The 16,086-nt window shown below is 60.4% G+C and overlaps 2 protein-coding genes across 3 annotated transcripts; both read left to right on the top strand.

Annotated features, from left to right (window-relative positions):
- The first annotated feature begins 5,656 nt into the window (after positions 1-5,656).
- Positions 5,657-7,379, top strand: RPL38 (ribosomal protein L38). Its single transcript, XM_066565980.1, has 5 exons — positions 5,657-5,723; positions 5,922-5,953; positions 6,201-6,261; positions 6,876-6,998; positions 7,296-7,379. Exons 2-5 carry the CDS (start codon positions 5,951-5,953, stop codon positions 7,319-7,321), a joined length of 213 nt encoding a protein of 70 aa, XP_066422077.1. The 5' UTR covers positions 5,657-5,723; positions 5,922-5,950; the 3' UTR covers positions 7,322-7,379.
- Positions 7,380-7,994: 615 nt separating this feature from the next.
- TTYH2 (tweety family member 2) lies at positions 7,995-15,867 on the top strand. Of its 2 annotated transcripts, XM_066565925.1 has the most exons (15): positions 7,995-8,163; positions 8,656-8,828; positions 9,980-10,091; positions 10,726-10,946; positions 11,025-11,120; positions 11,203-11,275; positions 11,436-11,505; positions 11,636-11,691; positions 11,772-11,864; positions 11,941-12,033; positions 12,113-12,255; positions 12,987-13,175; positions 13,252-13,330; positions 13,751-13,763; positions 14,777-15,867. In XM_066565925.1, exons 1-15 carry the CDS (start codon positions 8,035-8,037, stop codon positions 14,818-14,820), a joined length of 1,584 nt encoding a protein of 527 aa, XP_066422022.1. In that variant the 5' UTR covers positions 7,995-8,034; the 3' UTR covers positions 14,821-15,867. The 2 variants fall into 2 exon arrangements, with proteins under 2 accessions (XP_066422022.1, XP_066422021.1); XM_066565924.1 differs by lacking the exon at positions 13,751-13,763.
- The last annotated feature ends 219 nt before the right edge of the window (positions 15,868-16,086 follow it).

The raw sequence follows: 16,086 nt of genomic DNA, 5'->3' as shown, positions 1-16,086 counted from the left end.
CTGTGCCATCAGGTCCCAAATTGTGTCCCCAGGTCCCAAATTGTGTCACCAGGTCACTCTCGGGGCCGTGCACCCCAAAACGCCGAGAAGCAGCACAAGGGGCCGGGACCCCAGCAGTCCCATCCATCCCCCTGCAGAGCCAAAGTAATCCCAAAAAATCCCCCAAACCCCGGTGTCCCCTCTGGCCCCGCGGCTCCGGGCGGGTCCCAGCTGCCCTCGCGCTGTAATTGTCCTAATTAGATCGGCAGATTGGGATGAAGGTTTCACAATGAGGCAGGAGCGGGGAGGCAGGAGGAGATAATGGAATCGCAGATGACATTCCCATCACCCAGCCTCTCCCGCCGCCGCCGCAGCCCGGTCGGGAAATTATGCGGAAGGGGGGGAAGGAAAATTTCCATAATCTTCCTCTGCAGGATGAGACCGAACTGGGCTGGAGCCGAGAGGGTGACAGGGAGTGCTCTGTCCCCAGCCGGCAGTGCCACCACGGTGTCACCCACCCTGCTCTGTGTCCCCCGGGGTGCCTGGCCTGGCTGGGGTCTCCCTGCATCCCGTCAGGTCCTGGATGTGTCAGGTGTCACCCCTGGGTCACCGCTGGGGTTTGGGGACATCGTGGGGACAAGGATTCATCGTGGATTTTGCACAGCGTATTTTGCACAGCTTTATGAAGAATATTGTGATTTACATCTCTGATTCTTTGCAAATGAAATGATCGTTGAAAAAAAAATATGTATACATGTACATAGGAGCCTTTTCAAGGATATGGACCAAAACTGGAACACACAAAACTGGCCCTACCACCTCCCAAGAGAGCTGCAATGTACCCTTCTTTGCTACTGTGCCTCTACCTTAAATTTACACATGGAAATATAAAATCGAGAAGCTGATGCCGTGAGTATGCACTGCTCTCCTAGGAGAAGACAAGGAGGACACGTGTGGGACACACAGGGACAAGACAGAGCTGGCCTGTGTCCCCAGCCAGGGCAGAGCCCCCTGAGGGGGACAGGGGGGACACTGGGGTGTGTGTCACCCCCCAGCCCCAGGTTCTCAGAGCCCCCAGAACAATCGGGGGCAGGGCAGGAGCCCCTCCCCACGCAGACGCTGCCCCTGGCTCCATCTGGGGCAGGATCCAGCCCATCCCTAATTATAAGAAATGTCTGTATTCCAGAGCTTCCCGCCGTGCCCGATGCCTGCAGGAAACTTCCAGCCCGGTTTCCTTCTCCTCCCTGACCTCACCTCCCCCCCCAGACCCTTCCCCAGCCCCGTGCTCCCCATTCCCCAAATTTGCTGCCTCATTTCCGGGGCATTTCCATGAAAACAGGCATTTTTTTTCCTGGGATTCAGCTCTGCCTGCTCCCCCCTCAGCCTTTGTCCTCCACAAACACGGAACAGAAGGGGGGAGAGGCAGGAAAACCCCACGGAGCCTCCAAAGGGGCGGTTTGGGTCCCAAAGTGCCCCTGAAGCTGCTCGAGGCTGGGCTGATGGATGGGCTGGGAGCTGCACCAGGAGCCCTGCACGCAGGAAAATGAGAGGGAAAGGGGAAAAAAGAGGGAAACAGGGAGAGATTCCTGTCCCTGCTGGTGATAAATGCTGCCAGCACACGGCAGAGAGGGCAATCCGCCTTGCTCCTCTGTGCTGGGGAGAGGAATTCTGCTAAACTCGGGGAGAAATCAATTCCTGCTGCAGTTTGTGCCCTGGATCTGCAGGGAACGTGTCCTGTGGTGTCTCTGCTCCCTCTGCCAGCTCCCGGCTCAGTCCCGGCTCAATCCCGGCTCAATCCCGGCTCAATCCCGGCTCCGAGGGACTCGGGGCTGGAGGAACAAACCAGGGGCAGCACGGTGACAGTGACAGTGACAGAGGGACCAGCACGGTGCCACCACCCTGGGAACGGTGTGGGGACGTGCTGCTCTGTGTTTGTTGGGAAATATCCACCGGGAATTCCCTCCTGGAAGGAGCTGCCCAGGCGGGTTTGGAGCGCCCATCCCTGCAGGGACCCAGGGAAGGGCTGGAAGTGGCACTCAGAGCTGGGGACAAGGTGGGGACAGGGCACAGATTCACTCCTGGAGGTGGCACTCAGAGCTCTGGGCTGGGGACAAGGTGGGGATGGGGCTTGGATTCACCCCTGGAGGTCTTCTCCAACCTGATCCCAGGATTCTGCCGGGCACGGCTCCATCTGCCACACCCCAGGCATGTGGCAGCCACTCGTGTCCCCAGACTGGGGCTCACCCCCCCGAGATGTCCCCGTTCCCAAGGACAGGGACACCTCCCGTGCTCAGGCCAGCTGTGGGACCCCGAAAGTGAGCGTGGCCACAGAACCATGGGATGGTTTGGCTGGGAAGGACCTTAAAGGTCACCCCATTCCACCCTTGCCATGGGCAGGGACACCTCCACATTGTGCCACCAGGTCCCTAAGGTCCCAAACTGTGTCACCAGGTCCCACATGGTGCCACCAGGTCCCTAAGGTCCCAAACTGTGTCACCAGGTCCCACATGGTGCCACCAGTTCCCCGAGGGTCCCACACTGTGCCACCAGGTCCCACATCATGCCACCAGGTTCCCCAATGTGCCACCAGGTCCCCAAGGTCCCCCAATGTGCCACCAGGTCCCACACTGTGCCACCAGGTCCCACATCATGCCACCAGGTTCCCCGACGTGCCACCAGGTCTCCCAGGTCCCTCAATGTGCCACCAGGTCCTGGAAGTCCCAAACTGTGTCCCCAGGTCCCACATTGTGCCACCAGGTCCCCAATGTGCCACCAGGTCCCCAAGGTCCCCCAATGTGCCACCAGGTCCCACATTGTGCCACCAGGTCTCCCAGGTCCCCCAACGTGCCACCAGGTCCTGGAAGTCCCAAACTGTGTCCCCAGGTCCCCAATGTGCCACCAGGTCCCCCAGGTGCCCCAGGGCCCAGGTGGCACCCGCAGCTCCTGCAGGGGTGCTGGGGATGATGGAACACCTCGGGGTGGCTTTGGAATCTCATTTTCCCTCCAAGGACTCCCTTTGGAGCTGCTGCAGAAGAGGAGGAGGAGGAGGAGGAAGGGGGAGGGTCCCCACTGACCCCACAAACCCCACACACCAAGGGGTTCGGGGCACCCCCAAACCTCGAGGTTCGACCCCCCTGATCCTTCCACGGCGCTTCCCGAGCAGAATCCGGGGGATTTTTCCATCTCAATCGGCTCTCGCAGGGTGAATTAAGGCCGTTAATTGAATTTCCTCCGGCGGCGGAGCCGGGCCGGGCCGGGGGGAGGCGGCAGGAAACGCATTTGATGTCTCAGAAAAGCTGCGGATCCCGAACGTGCTGGGGTTTGGAGCTGGGATTTTTAATTTTTTTTTTTTTTTAATTTAATGTCAGTCGTAAAAAGAGCCTGGCTTTGAGAAGCTAACGGCTCTCATGAATTATTTTTGTTGATTTAGGCGCCCACTCGGCTTTAAATATTAATTAATAATATTATTTATAATATTTATATAATTATATATATCTATATATAAATATAATTAATTATATATTTACAGTATTTATATATAATAGATTATATTTATATACAATATATAATAATATGTATAAAATCATTTCTATATCTATAATATTTTATATCTTTATATAATAAATAATAATTATAATGTATAAATACTTATGCATTTATTTACACTATTTATATATAATATATTTTTATATAATATATAATATAATTACATTACACAAATAATTATTTCTATATTTATAATATTTATGAATAATTTATAGTTTTATATAATATATGATAATTATCATATGTAATCATACATATTTGTAGTATTTATATAGAATAGATGTATTTATATATAATATATAATAATTATATATATATATATATATATATATATATATATATATATATATATATATATATATATATATATATATATATATATATATATATATATATATATATATATATATATATATATATATATATATAAATTATTTATGATTATTATTAATGAAGGAGAAGGGCTGCCTTTCCCTGGGGAGGGTGGCAATGACGCTGCCCCAGGGGTGCAGGGCAGGGGGGGACAATCACCAGCCCCTTCTCCTGCCCCAGGGTGGGGCCAAGCTGCGTTTTGGGACCCAAACGGGGGCGTTGGGGATGGAGAAGGAGCCGCTGGGAATGTCCCCTCCCACCCACAGGGACAATGGCTCAGGGTGCTGGTGGCCATCAGGGTCCTTGCTGGGACCAGGGTTCCTTCACATCTTCATTAATGACACAAAAATGGAATGGTTTGGCTGGGAAGAGACCCCAAACCCATTCCATTCCTCCCCCTGACACCTCCCATCATCCCAGGCCGCTCCAAACCATCCAACCCCGGGACACCACTAGGGATGCGGCAGGGAGAGCCTTGAGGTCCCTCCCAACCCCAATCTTTCCATAATCCTATAAAACCCGGGGATTTTGGGGTGCCTGGAGGGTGCCTCAGCCCCCTCGGTGTCAGCACCCCGCGCTGGTGCCAAACCGGGCCCTTTTCGCGGCACTTTAGTTTTATTGTCATGCCAAAAGCTTTAATTCGGGGCTGTCGTCCTCCCCCGCCGCTGATTTACGCCGCCAGGGCTTTAATTACAGCATTCAGCATTTCTGAAAACATGAAAAAGCGCTCGGCTTCGGGAGCAATTAAAAGGCAGCGGAGTAGAGCAGCCCATCGGAGGGGAGGTAAGTAAATCAAACAATTAAAAAGCTCGATTGTGCCGGGGAGGAAGGGTCACCCCCCAAAATCCTCTCCTGGGGGGAGCCCTGGGCTGGCAGCTGCGGGTGTCATCCCAGTAACTGGGCTTGGGCTGATACTGGGAGCACTGGGAGGGTGTGACCCGATCCAGCATCCCTTGGGAACATCCCAGCACCCCAAAAACCGGCCCAAAACCCACTCAGGGCTTGGCAGGACCGGGATGGGGATGGGGACAGTGACAGGAGGGGGATGGAGATGGCGACAGGATGGGGACGGCGATGGGGACAGTGACAGGTTGGGGACGGGAATGGGGACAGGATGGGGATGGGGACAGTGGCAGGACGGGGATGGGGATGGGGACAGTGACAGTGACAGGATGGGGATGGGGAGAGTGACAGGATGGGGATAGGATGGGGATGGGGATAGGATGGGGTTGGGGACAGTGGCAGGATGGGAACAGTAGCAGGATGGGGATGGGGACAGTGACAGGATGGGGATGGAGATGGGGACAGGATAGGGACAGTGACAGAATGAGGATGAGGATGGGGACAGTGACAGCATGGGGTTCCTTCTCCTCGCCACCCACCCCCAAGGATTCTGCGCGGCGTTTTGGGGCGGTTTGCCCGGCTTTGGGGTTTTCAGCGGGATCGAAGCTCTCTCTTGTGGCAGAACCGCTCCATTACAGCCCTGCCCGGGTTACCGAGCGCTGGCATCACCCAGGGCTCCCTGGGACTGAACCTCGGACGGATCATCCCCGGAGGGGTTCTGCGGCTCGGAGACCTGCCAGCAGCCCGCCCTGCTCCCCGTGCCCGGCAGCTCCCAGCCGTGCCCGGCTCCGGGGGGCTGGAGGTGCCCGAAATCCCCACCGCAGCCGCAGCCGGTCCCGTTCGTACCGGGGCTGAGCCCCCGCCCGCTCATCGCAGCTACCACCGCCACCCGAAGCTTTTTGTCCGCCGCCCGCGCCGTAGGAAATAAAGCCCCGGATGCGGAAGTGCCGCGCTCATTTCCGGTTTGTTCTCAGCGGTTGCGGGTGAGCGATGGCGGCCGGGGGGACCCGGGGGGGGGGACCTGGGGGATCCGCCGCCATCCGCGGCCTCGCGGCACCGGGCGGCCCCGGGGTGGACTGAGGCGGAGGAGGGAGCATGGGGGCACCCGATGGCGGGCGGGGAGCGGGGGGCGCGATGGCGGGGGGCTGCGCTGACACCATCTTGGCCCGTTTGTGCCGCAGGTTGGAGCTGCCGAAGCCGAGCCGGAACCATGGTGAGGGGCCGGGGGCTGCGAGGGGAGGGTGCTGCAGTGAGGGAGGGGGGCTTGGGGGGTCTCTGGGGTGGGTGAGCGGGACCCTGGAGGGTTCTGTGGCCTGGGAGTGAGCTCTGGGCTCACAGCGCATCCCTGGAGAGCCCTAGGCTGGAACTGTCCCTGCCCATGGCACGGATGAACTTTGGGGTCTTTCCAAACGGAACATTCCATGATTTTTCATTCCATGAGTTTGTGTTTGCTCTCACAGCCTCGCAAGATTGAGGAGATCAAGGATTTCCTGCTGACGGCGCGGCGGAAGGACGCCAAGTGTGAGTGAGGGTCTCAGACAGGACTGGGGGAGGCTCCAGCTCGTTCCCTGTGGGCACTGAGGAGCTCCTTGCCTTGGGAATGCCGAGGGGTCGGGGCTGGCCTGGTCCCTCCTCTGGGGTGTCCCTGGAACGCTGCTCTCAGCTCTGCATGCCCTGGGGGGTTCAGCCAAACCCCTGGAGGCAATTCCTGAAGCTCCCCCTGCTCTGTGGGATGGTGCAGCTCTCCAGAGGCAATTCCTGGAGCTCCCCCTGCTCTGTGGGATGATGCTGTGTGGAATGTTGGAGTTGTGCCACCACAGGTGATTCATTCATCATCCTCACCAGGAGATTTTTGTTGCCACCACAAAACGAGGATAATTGAGTCAAAGAGCTGCCTTGTCTCACTGTTCAGCAACACGGGAAGAGTTTTTTCCCCTCTAATTCCTCTTGTTTGGATCTGGCTGTGGCAGGATCCCTCGGGAATCCTGTGACAAGGGAGAGTTGAGCACTGCCAGAGCTTTTTCCTCCCCATCCTCACTCTGGATGGAACTGGAGGTTTCTGCACAGGGCAGGGCGTGCATTGGGATTCCCAGGGGTGACACTGGGGTGTCCCTGCTGTCCCCTCCTCCCCACAGCCGTCAAGATCAAGAAGAACAAGGACAATGTGAAGTTCAAGGTGCGCTGCAGCCGGTACCTCTACACCCTGGTCATCACCGACAAGGAGAAGGCAGAGAAGCTGAAGCAGTCTCTGCCCCCAGGTATCCTGGGAATCCCCTGTTGGGTGGTTGGGATTGAGGGGGGCTGTGAGAACCCCCTTTCTCTGGAAGGGTCTCTGGAGCTGGTGTCCCTGTCCCCAGGTGTTCTGGGAATCCTCTGTTGGGTGGTTGGGATTGAGGGGGGGCCATGAGAGCCCTGTGGAAGGGCCCCTGGAGCTGGTGTCACCCCCAGTGCCTTGATGGGCTCAGTGCTTGATGTCCTCATGGAGCTGGAGGGCTCCAGGCACCCCTTCCATGCCTGAACCGCCCCAGTCCATGTCCCCTCTCTCTCCTCCCCAGGTCTGGCCGTGAAGGAGCTGAAATGAGCCAGGAGCAACTGTGTACCTGTTGGATTCTCTGTGTTAAAATAAATAAAAAACTGTTCCTGGTGTCACGTGTGGTGTTTCACAACTCGCTGTTCCTGGCCCTGGAGCCACTCTTGGAGTCCTGGGAGCCTCTCTGGGAGTCACTCTGGGGGTCTTGGGAGCCACTTTGGGGGTCCAGGAGCCACTCTGAGGGTCTTGGGAGGCACTCTGGGGGTCCAGGAGCCACTCTGAGGGTCTTGGGAGGCACTCTGGGGGTGTGGGAGCCAATCTGGGGCTCCTGGGAGCCACTCTGGGGGTCTTGGGAGCCACTCTGGGGGTCCTGGGGCTGCTGCTGCTCCCGGCAAAGGGGCGGTTCTGGTACCGGCGGGCACCGGGGAGTTACCGGACCTGGAGCTGCCCCTTTGCTCTGGGGTGACAGCTGGGAACGGGCCTTGGGGCTGGCACACAGGGCCACCATCGTGTCCTGTGCGTGGTGCCCTCCCTAGCAGGGTCTGACAGTGCCGGAGGTGCCCCTACAGCAGAGGTTTGGGGCGCGGCGTGGCGGAGCCGTCTCGGTGCTCTGCCCCAGCCCGGGGCGGGGCACAGGGCTCGGGGCGGTACCGGGGGCGGTACCGGTGGGTGTCTCCCGGGGCGTGTTCCGGGCGGGCGGGCAGAGCCCGCGGCGTGGCGGCACCGCCGCCCCCCGCCCGGCAGCGCGGCGACCCCGGCCCGCCATGGGGCCCGCCCGCGCCGATTACCTGGCGCCCTGGTGGGCGGCCTGGCTGCACGGGCTCCCGCACCGCGACCCCCGCCTGCAGCCCGTGCCCAGCACCTTCCGCCCGCAGGACCCCGACTACCAGCAGGTACCGGCCCGCGACCCCCGCGCCTCCCCCGCGCCTCCCCCGCGCCCGGTCCCGCTCGCCCCGCGCCCCCCGCCCGCTCCCGGCGGCGCCCGGCGCCGGCTCTGATCTCACGGCGCACAAAGCGCCTTTCATCGCCCGGGCCGGCCGGCACCGGCACCCCCGGCCCCGCCGCTCCCCTCCCGGCCTCGCCGCTTCCTCTGCCCCTGCCGAGCCCCCGCCCCGCGCTCCCGGAGCCGCCGCGGCCGCCTGGCATCCCGGGGCACGGCCCGCCGTGACCCCTGCACGGCGAGGGGGCAGCGCCGCCGTCCCGGTGCCCCGGCGGCTGCACCCCCGGCTCGGGGGCCCTGCGTGGGAATGGGGACAGGGCTGGGGACGGGGACACTTCTTCCTCTTCCGCACGTGACAGTCCCGTGGGGCGCGGAGCGCCGCCGCATCCCCGCCACGCGAACGGGTCACGGGCACGGCGGCTGACTGTCCCCTCTCTCCTTCCAGTCGCTGCTTGTCCTGGGCTTGCTGGCCGCCGTGTGCCTCGGCCTCAACCTCCTCTTCCTCACCGCGTACCTGATCTGCCTGTGCTGCTGCAAGAGGGACCAGGACGCCGAGAGCAAGCGGCCCCACTCGTGTTGTGTCACCTGGATGGCCGTCACCGCCGGGCTCATCTGCTGGTGAGGACGGGGACAGGGACCTGGTGCTGTCCCCCTGTCACCGAGGGGACTCTGCGCTCCAGCCTTTCCGAATGGCTTTAATTAGATCTGTGCAATGAACGTGCTCCATCCCTGCCTCCTCCCGCGCAGCTGCCGGGGCAGCCCCAGGGAGCAGCTGCGGGCCAGCCCCGGCCCCGTCCTTATCAGGGCTGTGCAGAATTCCCAGCTAATCCCGGGCGGGAGCCTGGCCGGTCGCTAATCCCAGCCCGGAGCAGATGGCGGGCGGCAGCGTGACCCAGCTGGCAGGTCCCTTGTGCCCGACCTTAATTGCAACCACAACAATTAAACAAGGGGACTCTTCTTCACCCAGCTCTGGGGGCTTCCCAAGCCCACCTCGGTTCGGGGGGCTGGGAGGACCCCCAGGGCAGCCCCCCCGAGTGTCCCCCAGCATTGGTGGCCTGGGGGAGAGCAGGATGGGCCACGGGCCCCTTTGGCTGCCTGGCCACGACCCTGGCTCCAGACAAAGGGAGCTGTGCCGGGGCGGAGCGAGATGATGGCTGCCTGCGAGCCTCGCATGGAGCAGGGAGACAGGCAAACGGCACTAATGAGCTCAGCGAGCTCCCCCAGCCCTCCCAGCGTGGCAGGGATCCACTCTGCAGCTCCCGGGGGCTTTGAACCCCCCCAGCAGCCTCTTTTGGGCTGGTGTGTGTTGGTTGTACCGGGGTTTGGGCTTTGGTGAGCACCACGCACGCTGTGGGCACGTGCCCGGCCAGGACACAGCCATGGGCACCTCTGTCCTCAGAGCCAGCTCCAAGCTCCATCCAGGCTCCGTGGGGAGCTCTGCAGCAGCTGCAGGGAGCTCTCCACAGGGCCTGGAGCCGAAGGTTTAATCGGAGCCACGGCGGATTCCCCTAATCTGCTTGGCCCAGCCCCTCCGCCCTCAATCTCTCAGGGTTTGGCAGGAGGAGCTTCCAGGCCACCGTGCAGCTCTGGCTGTCCCCAGGCCCCTGTCACCAGCAGGAGCAGGTTCCCATCATGGTGCTGTCCCTGCCCCACTCTCTGTCTCTGCCCTGCCGTTGAGCTGTCCCCCAAAAGCAGGGGGTGTCCCGTGTCTGGTGTGGCGGGGTGAGCGTGTCCCTCCCCTGGCACCAGTGTCCCCTCTCTGCCCACAGTGCCGCCGTTGGCATCGGCTTCTATGGGAACAGCGAGACCAACGATGGCGTTTTCCAGCTGCTCTATGCCCTGGACCATGCCAACCAGACCCTGACTGGCATCGACTCCCTGGTAGGGCCCCAGGGTGCCTCAGTCCCTGCCGTGGGTTTGGTTGGAGCCCCAGGAGGGACGTCCGGCCGAGCTCTGGCGTGGCTGTGCTGGCCGAGCACAGAGGGTGATGTCACCCCACAGAATGGGACCTTTGTGCCCCGCCAGGGCCGGGTCAGGGCTGTTCTGAGGGCACTGCGGGGTGGAGGGAGCTGATCTGCTGGGAAAAGCATTGCAGGGATGGGGCACAGGGCTTTGCCGGGCTGGTGGGTGCTGACTGTCCTGGGGATTGTCCATCTTGGGGGACTGACCATCCCAGGGCACTGACCATCCCAGGGTACTGACCATCCCAGGGTACTGACCATCCCAGGGCACTGACCATCCCAGGGTACTGACCATCCCAGGGCACTGACCATCCCGGGCACTGACCATCCCAGGGCACTGACCATCCTGGGCACTGACCATCCTGGGCACTGACCATCCTGGGCATTGACCATCCCGGGGCACTGACCATCCTGGGCACTGACCATCCTGGGCACTGACCATCCCAGGGCACTGACCATCCCAGGGCACTGACCATCCCGGGCACTGAGCATCCTGGGGGAATGACCATCCCAGGGCACTGACCATCCCAGACTGACCATCCCTGTGGCCGCAGGTTGCCAGCACCACACTGCAGATGCAGGGAGCGTTGGAGCAGCACCTGGCACGGCTGAACGAGCTGCTGGCCTCGCGGGGGGATTACGTGCAGACCCTCAAGTTCACCCAGCAGCTGGCTGGCAGCATTGTCCTGCAGCTCCAGGGGCTGCCGGCCTGGCGGGGTGTCAGTGCTGACCTCACCGAGCTGTCAGGACAGGTGGCCTATGTGGAGTATTACAGGTGAGCTCCAGCATCCTGAGATGTCCCAGCAGGGCTGGGGAGGTGCCCCTGTGTGACACAGCCTTCCTCTGCACCCAGGTGGTTGGCTTACCTGCTCTTCTTCATCCTTGTCCTCACCGTCTGCCTGCTGGCCTGCCTGGGGCTGGCCAAGCACTCCCGCTGCCTCCTGCTCCTGTGAGTACCCTGGGGACAGCCTTGGGGGGCTCATGGGGACCCCCAGCCATGCTGCCCACTCTGCTCCCCACTCTCCCTGCAGGATGCTGTGCTGTGGGCTGCTCATGCTGGTCCTCAGCTGGGCCTCCATGGCCGTGGACACGGCGGCTGCGGTGGTGAGTGGGGCAGGAGGGGTGGAAGGGAGGGAGGGAAGGGCTGCTGGGGGCTGTGCTGAGCACTGCAGGCATTGGTGATGTCCCTTGGGGCAGGAGGGGAGGGAGGGAAGGGCTGCTGGGGGCTGTGCTGGGCATCACTGATGTCCCTCTGTCCCCACAGGGCACCAGCGACTTCTGTGTGGCCCCAGACAAGTTCATCATGAACCAGACAGATGATGAGATCAGTGCAGGTGAGGGCTGGCTGTGAGGTGGAGGCAGGCATGGGCAGGACCTCAAAACCCACCTGGGGGACTGCCACTGTCCCCCCATGGCTCCCTGTGCCCCAGGATGCTCCTGCTGATGTTCCCATTCCCTCTGCAGAGGTGGTTCATTATTACCTGTACTGTGACCAGAGCCTGAGCAGCCCCTTCCAGCAGGTATGGGGGGGGTGGGCACCCCCTTTGGTGCTGCCTGGGGCTGGGGGGGGTCTGTGACTGTGCCCCGCTCCCCCCTCCAGGCTCTCACCGTGTTCCAGCGCTCGCTGACCACCATGCAGATCCAGATGCAGGGGCTCATCCAGTATGCACTGCCCCTCTTCCCCACAGCTGAGGTACAGGAGCGGGGAGCAGGGATCCCCATCCCTCCTTCTTCTCCCCAGAGCTGCCTGACCCCTCCTTTTCCCACAGAAAGACCTGCTGGGTGTCCAGCAGCTCCTCAACTCCTCGGAGACCAGCCTGCACCAGCTGACAGCCCTGCTGGACTGCCGGGGGCTGCACAAGGTGAGGGGGGGCTGGCTGGGGAGCATGGCTGGGCTCCCCCTGCGGTGCCACCAGCGCTGCCCTGCCCGTGTCCCACCAGGATTACCTGGATGGCCTCATTGGGATCTGCTACGACGGCGTGGAGGGGCTGCTCTACCTGGGGCTCTTCTCCCTGCTGGCGGCCGCCGCGTTCTCCACGGTGATCTGCGCAGCCCCGCGCGCCTGGCAGCAGCTGGCCGGGAGGTGCGTGTGCCCCCTGCCCTCCCCCTGGGCACAGGGAGCCCAGAGAGCCCTGTCTCTGTCCCTCTGGAACAGAACCCTCAGCCAGTCCTGAGTCCCAGACACTGGGGGGACAACCCTGACACAGCCGACAGTGCCCTGAGGGTACTGAGGGCACCTGGGCTGGTCGCCTTTGCAGCAGAAGAGACACCAGAGACATCGGTAGAAGATAAAGGGCTGACTCTTAGCAGGGGTTAATCCAAGGTTTTATTAGGAGTCCCAAAGGAGCTCCTGCACCTCAGGAGGCTCCTGCTGAGAGCCCCGGGAGATGTGCCAAGGTCACATTTAAAGGGAGGTGGAAACCGACAGTAGATAACATCCTACCAACCATTAAGTGACCCTAAGGGATGGGTACTGGGGGATAGACATATAGGACAGCGTATGGGGCAAGGCTTGGGGGGCTGACCCCTGGCCTCTGGCTCATCACTCGACATCCTGGACCGAAGCTTCTGGATGGAGGGGAAGGGATGCTGAGTGACTGACAGAGAGCCAGGATGGGGGTTTGGGGATGATCTCATCCCGGGAGAGGGATAACACAGGTAAAGGGAGGGGGGTACAGTTTGGGATAAACCATTTGGGAAAAATATGGGGATACAAACCAAAACTTCTTCAAAGTATTACAAAGTATAAAAACGCACTACAGCAGAGCCCCTCTTTGCCCCCCGGGGTGTGATGCCAGCGCTGTGTCCCCGCAGGGAGCGGGACTACGATGACATGGACGAGGAGGACCCGTTCAACCCCGCGGCACGGCGCATGGCCACGCACCGCCCGCCGCGGGGGCAGCTGCGCAGCTTCTGCAGCTACAGCAGCAGCCTGGGCAGCCAGAGCAGCCTGCAGCCCCCTGCAGCACAGACCGTGTCCAACGCCCCCGTCTCCGAGTACATGTGAGCCCCCCCGAGCCCCCTCTGCCGTGGCCCCGTGCCAGGCAGGGGGTGACGGGGGTCTCGCTGTGCCCCCCAGGAACCAGGCCGTGCTCTTCGGAGGGAACCCCCGCTATGAGAACGTGCCCCTCATCGGGAGGGGGTCTCCTCCCCCCACGGTACGATGGGGGGCCGAGGACAAAGCCTTGTGACGCCCCGGGGGGGGTCACTGTGGATCTGCTGGGTGGGACAGGGATGGGAGGTCCTGGTGCCTCCTGCCCAGCTCTGACCCAAATCCCAGCCGCCCACGGGGAGGGAGCACGGCCACGTGCTGGGGGACATCAAAATGAGCGTCCCCTCCCTCCCTTCCCTGTGCTTCCTCTCCATCCTGGCTCTCAGAGGATGCTCCTCGCAGTCTCTCCCCTCACATTCCCATTTCCCTGCTCGTTAATCCTGCCCTGTCTGGTATTGCTGCTTCATTTTTTATTCCTTGTCTTTTTTTTTCTTTCTTCTTTTTTCTTTTTTTTTTTTTTCTTTTTTTTTTTCTTTTTTTTTTGTGATTTCTTTTAATTTTTTGCATCCATTATTTTGGAGCTAAGTTGCCCATCAAGAGTAAGTTCAGCCACTTCCTTCTCCCTCCTTATCCCGGGGGCAGCAGCCAGGTTCTCCCCTCCTCCTCCTCCTCCTCCTCACCCTTCCACACCTCCCTCCATCCCCTTCTCCTGCCTGGAATTTGGGGTGCAGAGAGCTCAGTGAGGGGGGACAAAGGGCCAGGAGGATTTTCAGCTCCCACATGTTGGGATGCTGGTCCCTGTCTCCATCCCAGCGGCAGTGAAGCCCCTCTCAGCCAGGATATGACCCCAGGAATGCTGCCTGGGCAGGAATACTGTCACTCTCCTCCAGGGAGGATTTTTTCCATCAAGTGGAAGCTTGGATCCCATCTCACAGACCTGGCAGCTGGCGAGAGCCTCCTCCCAGGGGGGGACATGAGTGGGGGGATTAATTTGAGCTCTTCTCCCAGCCCTGAATAGTTTAATTCACCCAGGATTCAGATCCCTGAGGAGAGACTTTCCGAGTCCAGAATAACAAACTCAGAATAATCTTCCTTAATGCCTGCCCGGGGTGATCCTCCCTGCTGGGAAATCCTGCAGGAATGTGATGCTGGGGTGGGGCTGGAGGCTTGGGCTCCTGGCATCCCACAGACACAACCCCAGGGCAGATTTGGGAAGGTGGAGGATGAACCTCTGGGAAAGCTGAACTGTACAGGCTGGAAGGGTTTTGGCTTGGGGAGGGGGCAGATTTGGGATGAATTTGGGAAGCTGGGAATGCAGAGGATGAACCTGGGAAGGGACAAAGCAGATCTGGACAGGCTGGAAAGGTTTTGGTTTGGGGAGGGGGCAGATTTGGGATGAATTTGGGAAGGTGGAGGATGAACCTGGGAAGGGACAAAGCTGAGCTGGACTTGGCTTGAGGAGGGGGCTCTTGTCTCCCCCAGCCCTAAGGGGGCAGAGAGCCTGACCCTTTCCATGCCCCCCTGGCAGATTAATTCGGGATTAACCCCCATGGGAACACCCCTGGGGCAGCGTGGGGCGTTTTGGGGTGCTGACCCCTGTGTTCCCCCCCAGTACTCCCCGAGCATGAGAGCCACATACCTGGCGGTCACCGATGAGCACATCCGGCACCGCGGCGACTTCCCGGCCTAGGAGGGGACACCAAAGAGCCCGGAGGGACAGCAGAGCACAGGGTAGGAGCCATGGCGGGGCTGGGGGGCAAACCTGGAGCCCCCCAGCACCCCCTGCCCTGGGCAGCCCAACACCTGCTGCCTTAGGGGCTCCCAGGAGCGCAGAGGGGCTGCGGGGGCTCCTCCTGTCCCTGTGGAAGGTTCTGGAGCACAAACTCAGCACCACGCTGCCCAGGGACTCCCCTAACAATGCAGCACCAACCACTAGTGATCCCCAGCCCATCCCCAGCCCTTTCCAGCCCCCCTGGCATTCCCAGGATGAGGAATTTGGGATGTTTTGGCCCTGCTGGTTTTCCCTCGCTTTGCCCCTGGGGTTTGGGAGGTGCTGGCTCTGTTTCAGAGAGAGGTTGCTGCAGTGGGGTTTGTGGCGGGCTTTGGGGTGGGTTTAGGCTCTTTTTGGCTCCACAGGGCAGGTGTGGGCAGGGGCAGGCTCCCCTCCTCCTGCAGCGCTGGAGTGGTCACAAATCCCCTGGGAGAGGGACAGGAGCTGCTGGGGCATCCCTGGGGAGGGACAACATGGATCTGCCACCCCAGGAGGCTCAGCCAGCATTGCCAGGGCTCTGGGGTGAGGAGCTGCAAGAGCATACAAGCTGAACCTGGCCCTTTGGGGCTGCCCCTTGGCACAGGGATCCCCGGGAATGGCCCCTTCCCCCTGGAGCAGGGATGGACCCCCTGTCCCATCCACCCAGACCCGAAAGGGTGCAGACAGGGGAGTGGTGTGTGCCCCCCCCAGGGCCAGGACATCCCCCTGACTGCCCCTCTCCATACTCCCCGTGACTAGCATCCCTCCCCTTGGGGAATATCCCGAGGGATTTTTTTATTTCTTTGGCTTTTAACGTTTCCATGTAACGGTACTGGTAGAAGAGCTGTTGTAACCGCATGTGAACTAACCGAAGGGCTTCGGCTGGGGGCTGGAGTCCGGCTGGATTTGTTTGTGCCCTTTTGGGAGGAAAGATAATAAACACTTGGACAAAATTACTGTCTCCCGTGCGGGTTTTTTGGGGGGGGTAATAATTTTTTTGGTGGATAACTCAGTGTTTGGGGCAGTTTTGAGTTGACCTTCCCAACATGGCGTCGGTCACGTGATGCCGCACGCCGCCGCCATTACGGGGAGGTCGTGTCACGTGACTGTAGCGCCGGTGTCACGTGACGAGGTTCAAGCTGTTGCCTGGCAACGGCGACGCGTCCCCGGTC

Source organism: Molothrus aeneus, chromosome 26 (assembly GCF_037042795.1).
Source record: "Molothrus aeneus isolate 106 chromosome 26, BPBGC_Maene_1.0, whole genome shotgun sequence".
NCBI classification, from domain to species: domain Eukaryota; kingdom Metazoa; phylum Chordata; class Aves; order Passeriformes; family Icteridae; genus Molothrus; species Molothrus aeneus.
This window is presented reverse-complemented; position numbering and strand designations above follow the sequence as displayed.